This window comes from Octodon degus, unplaced genomic scaffold (assembly GCF_000260255.1).
Source record: "Octodon degus isolate 3935 unplaced genomic scaffold, OctDeg1.0 scaffold00030, whole genome shotgun sequence".
Lineage (NCBI taxonomy): Eukaryota > Metazoa > Chordata > Mammalia > Rodentia > Octodontidae > Octodon > Octodon degus.
Window position 1 is genome coordinate 19196944 of NW_004524606.1, and position 16297 is coordinate 19213240.

At 39.1% G+C, this 16297-nt stretch overlaps 1 protein-coding gene across 2 annotated transcripts in view; it reads right to left on the reverse strand.

Annotated features, from left to right (window-relative positions):
- Sumf1 (sulfatase modifying factor 1) overlaps positions 1 to 16297 on the reverse strand; it is a 66798-nt gene that overhangs the window by 31032 nt on the left and 19469 nt on the right. The window contains exons 3-7 of one of the 2 annotated variants that reach the window (XR_002820758.1): positions 13438 to 13520; positions 11884 to 12006; positions 10994 to 11108; positions 4879 to 4992; positions 3653 to 3719 (exon numbers count right to left, since the gene is read on the reverse strand). Coding sequence is in view for 1 of the 2 variants with exons in the window: in XM_004629530.2 (XP_004629587.1) it covers positions 4879 to 4992; positions 10994 to 11108; positions 11884 to 12006; positions 13438 to 13520 (435 nt within the window). In the remaining variant the exon portion in view is untranslated. The remainder of the gene's footprint in view (positions 1 to 3652; positions 3720 to 4878; positions 4993 to 10993; positions 11109 to 11883; positions 12007 to 13437; positions 13521 to 16297) is intronic. The other variant, XM_004629530.2, reaches the window with a different exon arrangement.

The window sequence follows — 16297 nt, forward strand, 5'->3', positions numbered from 1 at the left end:
CAACACACACAAAAGAGCAAACTTCAACAACAGTGCTTTTGAAATACACAAATATAAAGTATTTTCACATGTATTAACAAATTTAATTTCACAACAATTTTATCAGGTCAGTATAATTATTCCCAATTTATAGATAAAGGAGCTTAAATTTTTTTTAACTTTATTTTTTGTATTTTAGGGAAGGGTCTACAGGGTGTTCAGGATCTCACTACTACCTTAGACTCATAGTAATCCGCCAATTTACAGCCTCCCAAGAGCCGGGATTGCAGGTGCGCGCCACCACGCCCAGTCTCAATTCCCCAATCTCAACTGCCATCTCAGTGAGCCCCGGGATGGGGCTGGCATGGCAGGAAGAAGCTTAATTTTAAAATATTCCCTTCCAGATACTTGGAATGTGACAGAAAGTTCAAGGCCAACCTTAGAAACTCAGGGAGTCCCTACCTCAAAGCAAAGGAGAAAATAAAAGTCAAAACAGAGAAGGGCTTGAGGTGTAGCTTGGTAGCAGAACATCTATCTAGTACATGGCAGGTCTTAGGCTTCACCTCTATTATAAAAGAAGGCAAGAGGAAGGAGAGAAAGGAAAGCAGGGGGCTGGTGAGATGGCTCAGTGGTCTAAAGCACCTACTTGGAACAAACTTGGCAAAGCACAGGGACCGCGGTTCGATCCCCCAGCACCACATGCCAGCCAGCCCCACCCCCAGGTGGGCTGAGCTGGCCACACACACACACACATACACACACACAAAATAATAAAAAATAAATGTTAAAAAAAAAAAAAAAGGAAAGCAGGAAATTGGTGGGGGAGGGAGAAAGAAAGAAAATGGTTCCTTTAAATAGGAGAACTACACTCCCAGTTATACTTTCCCTGAAAAAGAAAAGCCACCTAAATGCACTTATCTTCCTCTTAGAATGGAAAAAATATAGATGATTCTATCCCATCACACGGTACCTAGATACTGATGACAGTCAATAGGCAGGTGTGGGAAATGAGAACATTATGGAAGTTTTACCTTTTTATTTTTATTATATATACTGCCAGAGATTAATATGGGTTTCAGACTTAGAAAACTATGCAGGAAAAAAACCCACTACATTAAGTACAGATTGTATCTATATGTGTATGTATATCTATGTATCTAGATACACAAATATTTTATATATTGATACAGATGCAGATAGATAAATAGTAAGCATCAGGCAGGATAGCTGCATATCTGTAATTCCATGTACTTGGAAGGTTGGGGCAGATAAATTACAGTCAAGGCCAGCTTTGGCACCTAAAGGAGACCCTGTCTCAAAATTTTAAAAAGGACTGGGGATATAGCTCAGTGGTAGAGGATTTGTCTAGCATTCATTGCCAAACATACAAATATATTATATTTAACAATGTAGATATAGATCACAGTATGGCCACACTCTGGATTGGGTCTGTGTGGGAAGAAGCAAGCAATGCCTGTGGTGTGGTGCAGTGCAGTGCGGTGCTACACTGTTCTGCCCACCTCCAGAGGACACACACACAGCCTAAGACCAAGGCAGCCCTCACTGCTAATGGCCAAATACCTCATCCTCTCTTAGGGCTTTATGTACAAAGCACAGAAGGGCTGTTTCTACAACCTGCTTTTGCTACAAATGACTGACCAGTAAAATAAAAACTAATTATTAACTTTCACTCCCTGGAAGTCACTGAATAAGAAAAAGACATTTCCTAAATAGCCACTGCTAATTTGCATAGAGGGAACTTAATTTTCCCAACCTTTCCAAAGAAACTTTAAAATTATTTGTCATTATGAGTAAGTCTTGGAGCAAACCTAAATACCTGAAAATGAAGAAGTCAGTTGCTAAGTGGAAATGCTTAGTAATCATGTAAATTATTTTGGGTCAGAACTTTCCCTAATTATGTCTGCTTCTAACCAGCCTCTGCTTTTGGAGCATCTGTAGTGTGAATAGTGACTGAACTCCCCTAGTCTATGTATCTAGAATTAGCATTATTGTAGGACAAACTATTTTACCAGATTCTTTGCTAAGTATTATGGATGCACAGGCCACTATAGAAGACAAAGAAGTAAATCAAAATGTCAAAGGAATTAAGTTACAATTCTACAGTGATGAAGAACTGCAGAGCTCAAATCCAAAATAGAAGCCTAAAAAAGTGAACCTGTTTTTCCTACAGGATGATTTTAATGACCACAGTTATTAAACAGAACTTTCAATAGACTCATAACTAAAGAAGTAAAAAACTGGAGTTTAAGGTACTCTAAGGATGAGAAAACATGGTAAAATCACTAGCCTTCTGGCTGGCACCTTGAAAAATGACAAACTTGATTAGAAATAGACTAGTCCTCATAGGGACTAAAGGTCAACTTCAGATCACCTTAGCTGCTAACTGGATTAACCTAAAATGAAACAACTTTCTCCTTTTTCTTTTTCTTTTTTTTTTTTTTTTTTTTTGCAGTACCAGGACCCTGTGCTTGCCAGGCAAGCGCTTATTCTACTGAGCTATCTCCCCAGTCCCTGAAACAACTTTCCAAAAGCAAAAGTAAACACTCTGAAGAAAATGATGCTACTTAGGTCTCAAATAACCTATCCAATTTTTGACACAAAATGTCCAGTGTTGAATCAAAAATAGGCATGTGAGAAAACAAGATATGATCAAAAACCAAGAAAAAAAGAGAAACAGAAGGGTCAATTGTTCATTATCAGATATAGACATTAAAATATTACCCTCCCAAAGAAATTCTCAGTGGAACAGTGCTAAATATTTAACCAAAGCAGCTGAAATGAAAACTACTGACAATACCAAGTGTTCGCAAGAACAGTTTTTGTTCTTTGTCTTCAGCTAAAAGAGAGGTAAATAAACTGTTAGTGCATCTTAAATCTAAGTGTGAAGTACATGTGAATCTGGTATACATTTTTTCTGTACTCTTCTCATTTTTTTTGACATTTCATAATTGTTTGAAAAAGAAAAAGCCATGGCTGGAAGAGAGATCAGAAAGGACAAAATTATCTTAAACCTTCAGAAATCATATTCAAGAGTTTATTCTTCATACAATATGAAGCCACTCAAGGATCTTAAACAGGGAAGTGGCAGTACTAGGTTTGTTCTACATAAAGGTCAATCTAGATGTAAAATAGAATGAAATCATGGACTACAATGGGGAGGCTGATACACTAATTCAAATGAAAGATAACTTGTCTGCTAAGAATAAAAAAGTTATAAAGATCTGAGTGATGAAGTGAGTTTTCCTTGGATTTGGATTTAGTTTTCAGGTGGGTTGAATTTTAACCCAACCAAATCAGGAAGCAAGTGAGGCCTCTGTGACAAAGATAAATCTAAAATGAGAACAATTTCAGTAGAGCAAAGGCAATATCCAGGACAGAGCTAGGGGTGGTAAAATGAAAACTCTAATTTTTTTTTTCTGTAAATCCTTAGAAGAACACAAGCAGTTATAAAACTGAAAGCTAATAAGCACTGAGCTCAACACCAGATGGTCAGATAGATACATTCACAATGTGCCAGAATTCTGAAGCCTTGTGCATACCCTTCCAAACATGCAGATGCTTTTGTCAGAGAGGGAAAAAAATTCTATTTCTGATTCTGACAGCAAATGCCAAGTCATATCTTGCCAGTAAGGAATGGCAACCACAAACTCACCGAGAATTTCACAACCTTATTCTCATTTGGAAAGACAGGTTGTCTTTGACCGCTACGTCCATGAGCCCTGCCAGAAAGTAAAGGAAAATGAGGGGGAATGACAGTTTCTGAAAAACTCAGCTTTTTCATCTGCACCCAGAAAAGTAGATATGTGTTTCTAGATTATTCATGAACAGCCCACGTGTTTTTCTGTGGAGACAAATTAAGCATATCAAACAGAAATTTATCTGTACTTCCTGAAAAATGGCCTGAGGCATAGGGCCTGACAAGTTCTTCAATTACTAGAGTTGTTTAACTCTCCAGCCAGGTAAGATAGATGAATTAATTTTCTTTATCATCTTCTGTGCCTTTATAAAAGGTTAGTTTTAAATCAAGCATAATGAGTTTCCAGTATAGTTAGTTTTCTTTGGTCTGACTTATAAATCTCTAATTTGCTAAAGATGGGATTTTTACATGATACTTGTCATTAATTTGTTTATACAACAAAAATATTCAGAGGTCTTTTTTTTAAGGGAGTACTTTAAACACATGTGCTTAAAGTATCTCAATTTTTATATATTTTAAAAGGAGAGTTTCATTCTATTGGCAGGGTAATAAATTAGTTTTACTCAACATTCCTTACATAACAAAATAAGCAAAACTTAAAATTGCCTTCTATACTCCACTCACATAAATACATTAATTAGCCTGTCACACAAAGAGGTTCAAGAAAGAATCAAGTAACTCAACTTCTTGACTCAAATTTTCCTCAAGAAAGTATTGTTTTCTTGTTTACTCAGAGTAATGCTGAATCAAAATTTCAACCTATCAAAATTCAGGCAACTAGTGACATGAAAAATACCATGTAGCAGATCTTAATAATTAACCCTAACATATTAATGGATTTTACACATTTATATATTTTATCAAATTTATGCCACTGAGTACAATTTCAAAAGCGATAGGCAGATTGTCCTAACAGTTATTAGTATCAGTTATCAGTATCACAATCCAGCAGCACAGAAAATGTTCACAAGGGGTGGGGCTGTAGCTCAGCAGTACAGCATGTGCTCAGCACTCATGAGGCCCTGGGTTCAGTCCTTCCCTCCACAAAATAAATACTCACACAATATTCCTGTTTAGCACCTCCTTAGGGAGATTCACAGTTCACATCAAAAGACACATGTAATCCATGCTGAGAACAGATATTATCCTTCCAACATACATGCTATAACAATGATACTCACTGGGTTGAGGGTTTCTTCAACAGAATGGTAAACAGTCCACCAGTCTGAAGTCCACTCCCACACATTCCCCACGATGTTGTATAAGCCATAACCATTGGGAGGAAAAGCGTCAACCTAAAAATAAAGGAATGAAAACTACTGTCAAACTACTCATGCTTTTAAAAATCTCTGTGGTGCATAAATGTACCCAGAGCTATAATTTCAGAGTATGAATATTAATTTTCATTGCAACAGTCAAAATATAACTCGGCCAACAAAAACAAATGAGGCCCTTTTTTGGCTTTGAGCTCTGTAAGGAAGTTGAGAAACCTAAGAGTTTACATTAAATGGCAAGAAAGTCAGTGAAATTATTTCTAATGGAGTAATACTGACTGTAAGTCAAACCTCTATTCCACTCTGTGTGTTTGTATAAGTTTCTCTGATGTTCACACCTCCAAAAGCATTAACAGGCCCATCACAGTGGACCCAACATAAGTCCTGTCATCAGACTCAGCGTTGCTGACCACATAATGTCTTCAGCACTGAGGGACCAAACATCAGTTCTAACCTCTGTACTGTGGCTGCCTCCAACTCACCATTTTATCTTTAAGTCTAATATCATTAAAAAAAAATTAGGAGACTTATTTTGATAAAGAAAGTGTGAACTCATTACCAAGCATACCTATCATAAAGGACTTGCAAACTCTTGAGATCTGGATATGTGAAGCAAATTATACATTCACCAAAGAACTACACATTTCAAAGGCAGATCAGACAGTATCACATAATATTGTCACAGTCACAGAAACAAAGCAGTATCTATAAAGGGCAAAAGAAAAACTTTTAACAGGACAATAGCAAATGCAAATAAATTGCTAGTTCATTAGTTAACATTTCTTCCAACCTTCTGTAATGGAAATTTTCAAACATAAAGGAAAACTTGAACTTTTGAATGAAAAAAAAAAAAAAATCAAGTTATCCTTGGAGGGGTTTTTTTTTAATCATTTTGGATAACTGCTTTTTCCACACTAACAAAGAAGAGCTAAGAATGAATAAACTAACATTCATTTTATGTGACTTCAGATGGTTGCACATCTATACATGAATATAGAAGCATCTGTTGCTTAAGCAATTCTGAGCATTTCAATCAAAGTTAGTAAGCTACACTGAAAAGAACTTAATCTAGATAAAATGGAAGGTTGAAAAATTCCACTGCTCTACTTGCACAATCAGCATTCATTATGCACCATGAGTGTTTATCCACTAGTTCGTTCAGTAATTCCACGCACAGCAACTAAAGGCACAGAGGGTTCAATGACAAGACCTCAATGAGTTTAATGAGGGGGGAAAAAAAAAAACCTAAAACTAAAACTCCAGTTCTACAGGTCAGAATGGGATGCAAAGAAAATTCATAGAAATTCCAAGTGTGAGAAATTTCTCATGAAAGTTATTCTCTACAAAAGTAGAGATAAGACACTGAAATAGAGGTTGAAGTGTACGAGAGTCAAGAAGGAAGAGAGACCAAAGCATCATATATTTTTTTCAAGAATTTGGAACTGATTAGAAGAGCAGAACAGAATAACAGCTGGAAGGAAGAAAAAGGAAGACAATCACTTGCCTCCAGAGAGAAGAGAAGAAACCAGGGAAACAACAGCAATTTAAAAACAAAGCAGGCTAAGGCTGTAAGTCAGTGATAGAGTACAGTACTTGTCTAGCCATGAAGATGTTCTGATTTGGAGCTCCAGTACCACCAACAAGAAAGAGAAAAGAAGCGGTGTGCTCAAAAGTGCCTGAGTTCTCATCCATATACCAACCTTTAACAGCTAACATTAGGCAAGCACTGTCTGAGTGCTGTTAGTCCAGAAATGGAAATAATGTATAAAAATGTCATACAAGGGAGCTACCTCACAATAGGCCAGGAGCTACCTCACAATAGGCCATCCTATCATTAAGTTCCTTGCTCCTCTTGACTGCCCAGAGTTTGTGCACAGCTCAGGTGAACCTAAGGTAACTGAGTGTAAGCAGCCTCAATTGAAAGATAGAAAAGTTATAAAAGTCTCACTCTAGGCACAGGTGGGAGTCATTTCTCTGTGGCTTGCTTGCTTTCTCCACAGGTCTTATTTCTGAAATTGGTTCTTTCAGAGCTCCTGGTAGCTTCTAATTTTATCTTTGTAAATTCCATGACAACTTCTGAGTTGTCAGGTGAGTTTTGAGGACATCTGCTAAACTCGTCACATGTTCCAATTTTAAACATCTGGAGAGCGTCTTTACCTCATACCGAGCTTTAGATTATCTGCAAAATACATAAACTTAACAAGAGAATATGGGAACGTAAATCACTTGTCTGATTTATCAGAAACATATGCCATAAAATTAGTCCAAACAAGGGTCATGACGATAGCCATAACCTGTCCATTTGAAATGGAGCTCAACCATCTCTCAGGATCAATTAACTGCTCCTGCTCAACTGCTGAACACATGGACAATTTTGCCCTTTGGCCTTCAAAGCTCTCATTTAAGTATTTGTTACTATGACAACTCAGATATGTTTCTACTATCTCTGGAAGACACTCTGTCCCATACTCTGGAAGACATGATTTACTGCAGCCACATTACAGGTCATAGATTATCATTCATGACAGCAATCCAGGGTGCTAAAGACCTACAACAGTAAGAGTAAATCTTTAGAGCTTTCAATGAAAACAAATAGCTGGCTGGAGCATGGGTGTCACAGACCCACCACCATTGCCCTAGACAATAAGGTACAAACTTGACAGCGTAGTGCCATCCACTTTCAGGGTTGGATGTACCCACAGGATAAAGTATCATGCATTCCTTAACAGATTCTAACTTTGATGGCCACTACCCTATCTGTGGCAACTAAAGTCTTTTCTGGGATCTGAAAAGCATCTGCATCAGAAGCCCCACTGACATTCTGTTCATCTTGTAGTCTCCCTTGGACTGGCCAAAGTGGAATATTACATACTCTCATTCCCTGCTGTATTCTACATCAGCAAGCTAGGCTTCTCATCCATTTGAAACCTAAGGAAAGACTGAGATAGTTCCCTCCCAAGACCTCTAATCATTTACTTCACTGAATAAAACTATGACTGCAAGAGCAGCAGCTATCCTGAAGGAAACCTGGGAAGAACCAGCTACCAGATAGATTGGTCTTTTGCCTCTGTTGAATAATGAATCTGTTTCCCATGGATTTGTATTGGTTCATTCTATGTACAACTTGATGTAAGGAATTTGATACATATATGAATCCACACATAAACTTATTTGGAGGCTAAAATCTCACTATATTATATATATATATATGAGAGAGAGAGAGAGAGAGGAATTGAACTCAGAGCTATATCCCCAGCCCCTAATATATATATACACACACACACACATACACACAAACATAAATTATACTCCAGAAATGAATAAGCTCCAGTTAGCTTTTAACTATGAAAGCTCAAACTAATTTTCAATTTTTGGCAGGTCAAGTGCCTCCTTGCTCTTTATCGTCTCTAAAAATTCTTATTTTTCACTTTTTTAGCTTTTCAGTTGAATCAGTGTAATCATTTGATCGTATTCCAAGCAATGTATCCGTATCACACTTACAAACAGATTTTGGAAGTATTTCTGTGTGAAACAAAAATACAAATGTTAAAAAAAAATCATAACTGTTTGAAAGGCTGTTGAAAGAAAATGACTGTCCATAATGACAAAGCCAAGGCTATTTGCCCAAAAGGTTTGTTTTCTCACTATGTTACAAGAAAGTGAAAATGTTTTTGCTATGACTTGAATGATGGTGTTTCCTTCAAAATTCATGCTAAAATTTAACCAACAATATTACAGCATTAAAAAGCAGCCTTTTATTAAAGACTGATGGGATTAATGCCCCTATAAAAGGACTTGAGGCTGAAGAAAGTGTTCTCCTGCCCTTATCTCTCTAACCACATAAAGACACAACAATCATCCCCTCCAGAAAAATGCAGCCAACACCAATCCCGCCAGTGTCTTGATCTTAGACTTCCTAACCTCCAGAAGTGTGAAAAGTAAATTCCTGCTTATGAATTTAGTTTTAAAAAGTAAATAAATAAGTAAATAACCTAGTCTTGGTATTTTACAATACAGTAAATGGACTAAGACATCTGTTACAGCTTGTGTCAAGTTATCCCCCCAAAGCCTTATGCAGTCATGTGGGAGCTTCTGAAGTTTGTGACTGACTCCTGACTCAATGCTGGGATTGCAGGTGTTAAGTGCTACATCCTGGCTCTGGGGCGGGTAATCTGCATTACAGTGTTTGGAGGGGAAAGAGGCTAGCTAGCTGCCAGAACCACTGACCCTGCCTTTGCTCTTGTCACTCTTTGCCTCCGCCACGAATGGCTATTCTGTACCATGCTCCACTCTGCCTTGGAGTCAGCTGAGTACAGACTGAAACCTCCACTAACTGTGGGCTAAATAAACCTTCCCTTCCTTAATTTTGGGTGTCTGGTATTTGCCCCAGCAACGAGAGGAGAGTAACTAAGACAACATCTTTTAAATAAGGCTTCCATTAGTGGATGATTATACCCGCAAAACAGTACTGAGAAAGAAGCTCTTGTATGTCAAAAGAGGAAACATGCCACAGACATTCTAGACAACAACTTGACTATATCTGAAATTCTTACCAAGAAAGTTTTCTAGGACTTGGTTATCAAACGTACTCAGCCATGTCCAAGACACTGGGCTCACAAAATAAAAAAGAATGAACCTTTCACTGTTAGGAATCTATCCTAGTAAAATTCTGAGTTATATCTCAATATTTAGGAATTTATCCTAGTAAAATTCTGAGTTATATCTCAATATTTATGTCTAAAATGCTCATTGCTGAGCTGTTTAGCTCCCATAAAGACTTCATTTGAGTCTATAACAATCTGCAGTAAATAAATTAGGATGTATTTGTATGACAGGTTATTCAGTGGCTGAAAGATCATGTATCTGTGATACACTGCTTCTATAAATTTTTTTTTAATCTTTTATTATTTGGTACAGGGTCTCACTATGCAGCTTGCACTCACAGTAATCCTCCTGTCTTACCCTCCCCAGTGCTGGGATTACAGGTATGCACCACCTCACCAGGTTCTGGTAGCCATGGTGTGCCTGAGGTTCTGGGGTCAGTACAGCATGCAATACTGGGGATCAAACCTTGGTCCTTATGCTTGCCAGGCAGGAGCTTAGACTGCCAAGCTATCTCTCTAGCCCTGTGATACACTATTTTTTGTTTTTTGTTTTTGTTTTTTTTGGTACCAGGGATCAAAATCAGGACCTTGCGCTGGTCAGGCAAGCACTTAATCCACTGAGCTATCTCCCCAGCCTGATATACTATTAATGACAGGTAAAATGTCCTAATATTACATAAGGGAAAAGTAGAATTTTAAATACTACCACCAGTGTGAGCCAAACGCTAATTTAAAAAGAAACAAAATAAACCAGAAACACAAATGCTGGCAAATAGGGTAGTCAAAAGAACAGCCCTTGGAAAAGAAGTAACCTGCCAGCTACGCCTCTTTCCTGCTGGAACACTGGGCAAGCTGGTTAACCACTGTGTGCCGCAGAATTCTCTTCTAGAAAACAGGGTGAAGAGCACCTACCTTACAGACTTAAATGGACAGCAAATGAGATAATTCACACAAATGGTTTAGCAACAGGCTGGAACACAGCAAGCCCCTGATAACTACAGTTACTGCCTTGCTTCACAAACTTAATTCTTTTCATGTGGAACAAATTCTGCCACCTGAATTATGAAAAGAATTAAATGAGTGAACCAAGATACCACTTTGTACTAGTCATTACCATCATTAGCACCTCCATCAGCACAAAGAATGAATGGGACAAAATGCAACAAGGATTATCCCTGAGTGGTAAAATACCAAGTCAGTTTAACTTTCTCTTTTATCCTGGTCTTCTTTGTTTAAAAATTTCTATAGCATGTATTATGGAGTCAGGAAGAAAACTTCATGAGATGAGAACATCTGATTAACTGTTAGCATTTGCCCCTTGTGATCCTGGCTGGGTGTGGGGAGGGGACACACGCTCATCAGGAAACTTCTGCCCCATGGCTGCCAGCTCTGTCCTCTTTAGAAGCCTCAGTACTCACAGGCGCTGTTCCTTGGAAGCCATCTTCTCCAGTGTTGCTCACAGGGAACTCGCCCTGCCAGAGGTTGGCGTAATGTTGGCCCTTTGGCTGCAGTTTGTTGCCCCAGGGGAAAAGTCTGTCAGGAGAGACATAGGCATCAGCCTACCAAACAGGCATAGGCACTCGAGTCAAGGAGGAAGGAACGCAAGGGAAGAAAGAACAACACTCATTTTTCTGAATAAAGCTTTTTTAAAAACATATAAAGATTTTAATCAGAATTTTAAAAACTTCCTTATAACACATTATGTCAAGCTTATAGCAAGCAACCTCAGCCTCTTCAAAATACTCAAAACCTTGAAATAAATTACGTCACAGAAGAGGGGTTTACAGAAAGCTAGGGAAGCAGGCACCATTCTGGACTTATTTGGAAGTGTGATCAGGCAATGTCACACCACACTTTTTCATACAGCCTTAGCTATTTTAAGGAGCTTTTCCTAGAAGATGGGACCCAAACATGAGTTTTCTATCTCATGGCTCTGGAAGCAGAGAAGCACCACTGCTTCAGAAGATGCCTAAAATAAGAAAACGTTAAAAGCAAGGCAGCCTGCCAGGAAGTTCTAAGGAGCTGTGTATAACAAGAGGGGTGTGTGTGTGGGTGTGTGTGTGTGTGTGTGTGTGCTGGAACTTAACTTTGGGATGGCAGGACACCCATGTGGCTCAATACCTGCCTTTGGGGGCTATAAAGAGATTGTGACTCACTCATAAGAATCACTTAAGTGATCTCACTAGGAAGAGGGAAGCCTAATAAGGACAGGGCTGTTTTTTTAATCTACTTTCAACCAAAGCAAGTTCCATAGGGTTTAACCAAAAAAGTTATTAGATTGTTGGGCAAGATGAGACCTTCCACACACCTGTTCTGTAGGCCTCCTCGGCAGCTGTACTCCCACTCAGCTTCTGTGGGCAGCCGCTTCCCTGCCCACGTGCAGTAGGCAACCGCATCATTCCAGGAGACATGGAGCACTGGATGATCTGGCCTGGGATGGAGAAAAAGCAGAGTCACAAGCGGCACCAATAAGACAGGAAACGAGAGCTGGCTCTAGGACAGCGCCCATGTTCATCTTCAGTTCAATCAATGACACCAGGCAGTCCTGGTCCTGAATTCAAGCCCCAACCATGCCACCCAGACTCCCAGTGGGTTGCAGTTCCTCTCAGAAACAGACACAGCACATAGCTTGGATTGAATTTCCTTCTCACTCTTTTCCAAGTAAACTACACAATCCTAGCCCATTCCTTGTACATCTTTGAATGCCCTTGGTAATTACACTAAAGCTTTTATTTCTTTCAACAAATGCTAAGTACCTACTACATGCTAGACGATATTTCCAGCACTGATAAGAGGTGTACTTTGCCCAGAAGGCTGATTTAGTAGTTGCTGCATGAACTGAAAAGTACACTGAAGACTAGGGATATAGCTCTGAGGTAGCTAACTGAGTTCAATCCACAGCACTACAAAAAAGCAAAGTTTAAAAATCCCCCTTAGGGTTTTTCTACCTCCCTTAGTTTGCTTTTGTCTTTTGGGACTTTTCTCTACTGCTAAATTCAGTAGAAAATATATGAATAGGATGCTAAAGAGGTCTAGGCCTCCTGAGGTACCCAAGGATCTTATAACTTCCTACCTCGCTGTCTATTTCCAGCACAGAGGCTGCTAATTCAGACCTTGAAAGATTTTTAACATTTGTCAACAGGCTACATCCCTAAAGCTGAACTCCATGTACTTCCAGCACCCTGACCATAAGGGCAATAACCTGAAAGACTGATAAAAATAGAAGTTTACAATGCCATCTGAGCAATGAGGTTAGGAGGGCAGTGTCCCTGAGCTACTGGGAGACTGAGTCCTAACCCAGACCTTCCTCAGTCTCCAAGGCTTAAAGCGCTACTCTATTTTTGCTTGAGATAATTACTTCCTCACCACCCCGGAGACTTGCTGACCGACTTCCTGCTCCATAGTTTTTAGTCAGGTGATGGTTTCAAAGTATGTCAATCCCGGACTAAAGATCACATGGACTCTATACCCAAAGGCTGGGCTCTACAGTGGCCACCTGGCAGGATACAACTACTTATCCACAAGACAGTTTTCTTCACCATAATGACCCACTTATGAGACAGAATAAATGGGCAAACTGTAAAACATGTCATGAGATTTGTAACAGGCCTGTCAAAAGGGGGTCTGAAAGAGGAAACAGCCAAATGAGAAGGGAACAATGCCATTTATTAAAGCAGCTTCCACGAGCTACACACAGTGTTGGATCTCAACACACATTATTTCTGGCTATTCCACTTCCTACCACTCACTCACAGCTTGGCACTCGTGCTATGTGTTCCACTGACGATAGCCCCTGAGTTCTTTTTCAAGAGCATAGGAATCTGTTTTGAATGAACACATCAAGTGGACACACCAAACTCACCTGTGCTGAATAGTGGAGTCGGGCCCCTCCGGGTGTCTCCAGTTGGCGCCTTTAACAGGTAACCACCAGGGAGCAGCTGCAACCTCAAAGCAATCCAGAACAGGCCGTTAGCCACAGTGACTCCAGCAAAACAATGGACCCAGCATGTGCAGCAAAAATTAAATAAATAAATAAATCTCACTAGTGCTCAGTTCTATTTGAGTTACCAAATCTTGATCCAAACCAAAAATGTTTATGTAGAGAATCTTTAACAAAAAAGCATTAACTCCTATCATAAAGTACCACATATGTATTTAAGTGGTGTATACCTCTAAGAATCTTAAAAGTTGCACTGCTTGCTAATCCTCTATACTCTCTAACAAAAAACAGGAAGTACTTCTGTTCAAAACATGGGAAAACAGTTAACTTTACAATTAAGTGCAGGGCTGAAGGTCAACTAAGGTCAGAGATCAAGCTGAAATACAGAGAAAAAAATGGAGCACATTTTTAAAAGATTCTGATTCGATTTCCAACGCGACATGGGCTGTGTGGCTTTAGATGAGTTCCTACTTGTCTGGCCCCTAGGAACCCTCAGCTGTGAAATGAGACTGGATTACCCACCTCACCTAATTTAGAATACAGAGAAGGTCGAATCAGATAAAACTGAAAGTGCTCAAAACACTCTTTCTGGGACCTTTGATCCTACTTTACGGTCCTGTCAACCACAGTAACAACAAAGTGTCTCCTTCAGTGTATGGTAGGAACTGAGGGTCTCAGCCAGGCAAAATGAGATTTTTGAGTCGTGGCTCTGCTGTGCACAGTGAGCTTTGGCGTCGTATTCAGCCGGCCCATGCCTGTTTGCTAATTTATAGGTACAGTAATAGCACCTCCATGTCATTATCGCAAGGAAGAAATAGAACTTAAAGGGTTTAGAAATGCACTTTTAGCAATTTAGACTGTGACTGAAGGAGGCAGTCGGTAATGGAAGTGTTCTCATGTATAGTTTCATGACAGCCACAAGGAAATGCATGAAAATAATCCTCACTGTGCCTAATACTCACTAAAGAACTTTAAGTTTGCAGGCTATCCTTCCAATAAAAATGACAGCAGACTCAAGGCTGTCCCCATGACAATGCTAAGCTGTCACAGTGTCCTGTGAAGTGAGAGGAGGCTGTGTCCCCACTAGCAATCACAGAAAACACAAAGCCTCGCTCTTGTGCGTTCTGCTTTTGCACCCACACAATCAAATCATTCAAAGTATTTCAATCAAAAGGTAATGGGGAAAAGCCAAAATAGTAACTATTTCAACAAACAGATATTCTGTCTTTAAACAACACTCCTGTGAGGTATTGTACTTTTTACAGAGTAGAATTTAAAGGGCTGGCTTCCACTTTATTTATGGCACTGCAGAAACTATTCCAGGGATGTTCTAATCACCAGACTGCCTGGTGTTTAGGCTAGGTAGTACACTCAGTATCAAGGGAAGATGTGCACGGACAGCTCCGGTCATCCCACTCTCTTTGGGGTCGGGAGATCTACAGCGCTCTCTCGTCCAACCCAACTCCTCCTCTAGCGCTAAGCACCACTACCAGGAGACTGTGGTTCTTAAATTAAAATTTATTTTTATATTTATTTACTTATTTATTTATTGGTCCAGTAATTAAAACTCAGAACCTCATGCCTGCCAGGCAGGTGAGGTGCCATTAAGCTATATTCCTGACTTAAAATTTTTTTCAAGGGATAAAATAGAGAAAACAACAAAGTGTGGCAAGATGTTAATCTCTGTTAAATTCGGCTGATATTTATGAGAAACTAAAATGCCTTTATTTCTCATACTCTTTTAGAGTTAAGTATTTCATCATTAGTAATGTTTTTAAAAAGCAAAACAAAGCATGATTTATCCACTCTACTACTAATGGACATTTGGGCATTTCCAGTTTGAGGCTATTATGATAGTGCTACTTCTATGAATATTCTTCAAAGAGTCTGTGGCTTTTGGTAAATGTGCAAATGCATTTCTGTTCACAGCACACTGTGGAGAGGAATGCTGGATCGCAGGGTATACGGTCTCCCAGCTTCAGAAGAGACTGCCAGACACAGAACCCCCCAAGTGTCCTACTCCTTCTTCAAAGAGGAGTTTCCAGAGAGTTGGCGTACATACAGAAGCCTGCAGGCAGATGCTGCAGAGGCCTGTCAATCCATTCATTTCTCCTATCTTTTTTCCCCTAGTTCTGATTTGTTACAAATTTTGAGTATCTACTGTATGCCAGGCAAATAAGCCTAATTCCTGAAGGGGGGATCTATAAGCCCTATGAATCCTCATAGAATGATCTAAGACAGTAGGTAGATTGATAGGCTTTTAATTATCTATTTTATATATGCTATTTTTTCACATCACTTTTTTTTCAAAAATACCTCCAAAATTCAAATTAGTAGCTCCAGATATCACCTGATACTCATCAGTGTTACAGTTTCTGATTTTATCCTTCTCCTGTTTACTGTCATTCTAGACATCTGCTTTTCATTTTTCTCAGTCTTTGTTTTTCTGAAATTTTTTACAGTACTTGAGCAAACTACCCCAAACAAACCATTGGTTTACAAGTCTTGAAGTCAAGGAGCTATATGACAATCAGCAATCTCAGTGATAAGCAGAGAGGGTAGAGTTTGGAGAAGGAAGGGGACACGAACAGAACACTTCCTTAACCAAGGGCTGCCATCTAGTTTTTTGGGCAAAACTGGTAAGACCTAAAGCAAGTATACAAAGATGTATGCATAGTATATTTACATATACTGTAATACCATTTCTAAATAAAAAATAATAAAATGACACAATTTTCTGTCCATCTACAAAAAGAATACTATATGAGTTATCAAAATCCAC